Source organism: Bactrocera neohumeralis, unplaced genomic scaffold (assembly GCF_024586455.1).
Source record: "Bactrocera neohumeralis isolate Rockhampton unplaced genomic scaffold, APGP_CSIRO_Bneo_wtdbg2-racon-allhic-juicebox.fasta_v2 cluster11, whole genome shotgun sequence".
NCBI classification, from domain to species: domain Eukaryota; kingdom Metazoa; phylum Arthropoda; class Insecta; order Diptera; family Tephritidae; genus Bactrocera; species Bactrocera neohumeralis.
Window position 1 is genome coordinate 11,282,746 of NW_026089624.1, and position 1,741 is coordinate 11,284,486.

Here is a 1,741-nt window from a genome sequence, read left to right on the forward strand (position 1 = left end):
TGGATTTCTTTGAATGAAAGTTGAAAGCTCTTAGTCAGCAGCAAAATACTATAATTTAAGTAAGTAAGAAAATAATGAAAAAAGCATGGGGTGCACTATAAATCAGCTCTTAAAAAGCGCCCCACCCTTTTTTTACAATAATACTTTTTTTATTTATTTATTTTCCATATTAACAATTATTTTTGATTTTTTAGTTTACGTTATCGTCAAAGCGTGTTTTTTAGTTTTTTATACTATATTTTTACTGTTGGTGTTTATTTCTTTGTTATTTGCATACAACTTTTGATTATATTTAATTTCGGTGTGCAAAGGTTCCGCGTCCTTAATTTTTATTGACTGCTCACTTGTATATTGTATGGTTTATTTTCAGGAATCCAGTGTCAACGAGTCAACATTATTAGCTAGCTACAAAGTCGCATATCGAGTTGCTAAAGCAGAGAAACCACATACAATTGCCGAAAATCTTATTTTGCCAGCGGCACTCGATATGGTTGAAATTATGGTCAGTGAGCAGGAGGCAAACAAATTAAGAAAAATACCACTTTCTGACAATACTATTTCACGCAGAATAAACGATATGGCCAAGGATATTCAAGAACAAGTAGTCGAAAAATTAAAGAATAGCCAACATTTTGCTTTGCAGTTCGATGAATCTACAGATGTTTCCGACTGTGCACAGTTTGTAGTATTTGTGCGCTTTGAAGCAGATGACAGTATTACGGAAAAAATCTTATTTTGCAAAGCACTTCCTGCAAACACTACTGACCAGTTGTACGATACGTTTTTAGAAAGCACTTGCGACTACGATATTGATTGGAAAAAATGTATCGCTATTTGTAGCGATGGCGCTAAAGCTTTAGCTGGCAAAAATAGCGGACTCATTGCAAAATTAAAATCGATAATACCAAACATATCCTGGACACACTGTTTTCTTCATCGACAGGCTCTAGCTGCTAAGGTAGTACCTTCTGATTTAAATGACGTGCTCAAGGAGGTAATAAAAATTGTGAATTCTATCAAAGGTAAAGCTTTGCAAACCCGGCTATTCAGGTTCGTTTATGAAGATATGGGCTCGCTTCATCGAAATCTCCTTTATCACACAGAGGTCAGGTGGCTATCCAAAGGAAAGGTATTGACAAGAGTTCCGGAACTGACTGCTGAATTGTTAATGTTCTTACAAGATGCAAAATCAGCATTTGGCTCTTGAAATTACCATTTTTGGCAGATCTTTTTAGCCACCTTAACAATTTGAACAAGAACCTTCAAGGAAGAGAAGAAAATATTTTAACAGTTAAAGATAAAGTAAAAGCATTGCATAATTTACAAGAGAAACTTTTGACATACTTTCCAGACTTGCACTCTGAAGCTGACAATGAGCGTAAATGGATTTTAAACCCTTTTTTGGACAAATCAATAGATCTGGCTGATGTCAACACAAAAATGAAAGAATGTCTTCTAGAATTAGCTACTGATGGCATGCTTAAAATAGAATTTTATTCGCAAAGTGTCGACGTATTTTGGATGAAAAGAAAACACGAATATCCAAAGCTGGCAAAGGAAGCTCTTAAATTATTAGTGCCATTTGCCACTTCATACTTGTGTGAACTGACATTTCCTCAATGGTAGACATTAAAACTTAAAAGAGAAATAGACTGCAATTAGAAAATGATTTAATTATTAACAACAACAACACAAAATAACATCACAATTTAATAAACTAATGAAAAATAAACAAGCACAT

At 33.9% G+C, this 1,741-nt stretch overlaps 1 protein-coding gene across 1 annotated transcript; it reads left to right on the plus strand.

Moving 5' to 3' along the window:
- The first annotated feature begins 349 nt into the window (after positions 1-349).
- LOC126765951 (protein FAM200A-like) lies at positions 350-1,275 on the plus strand. Its single transcript, XM_050483699.1, has one exon. It carries the CDS (start codon positions 356-358, stop codon positions 1,205-1,207), a length of 852 nt encoding a protein of 283 aa, XP_050339656.1. The 5' UTR covers positions 350-355; the 3' UTR covers positions 1,208-1,275.
- Positions 1,276-1,741: the final 466 nt, after the last annotated feature.

Excerpts from the sequence above, each read along its gene's own strand:
- LOC126765951 (XM_050483699.1), top strand. The coding sequence starts at position 356 with ATGGTTTATTTTCAGGAATCCAGTGTCAACGAGTCAACATTATTAGCT.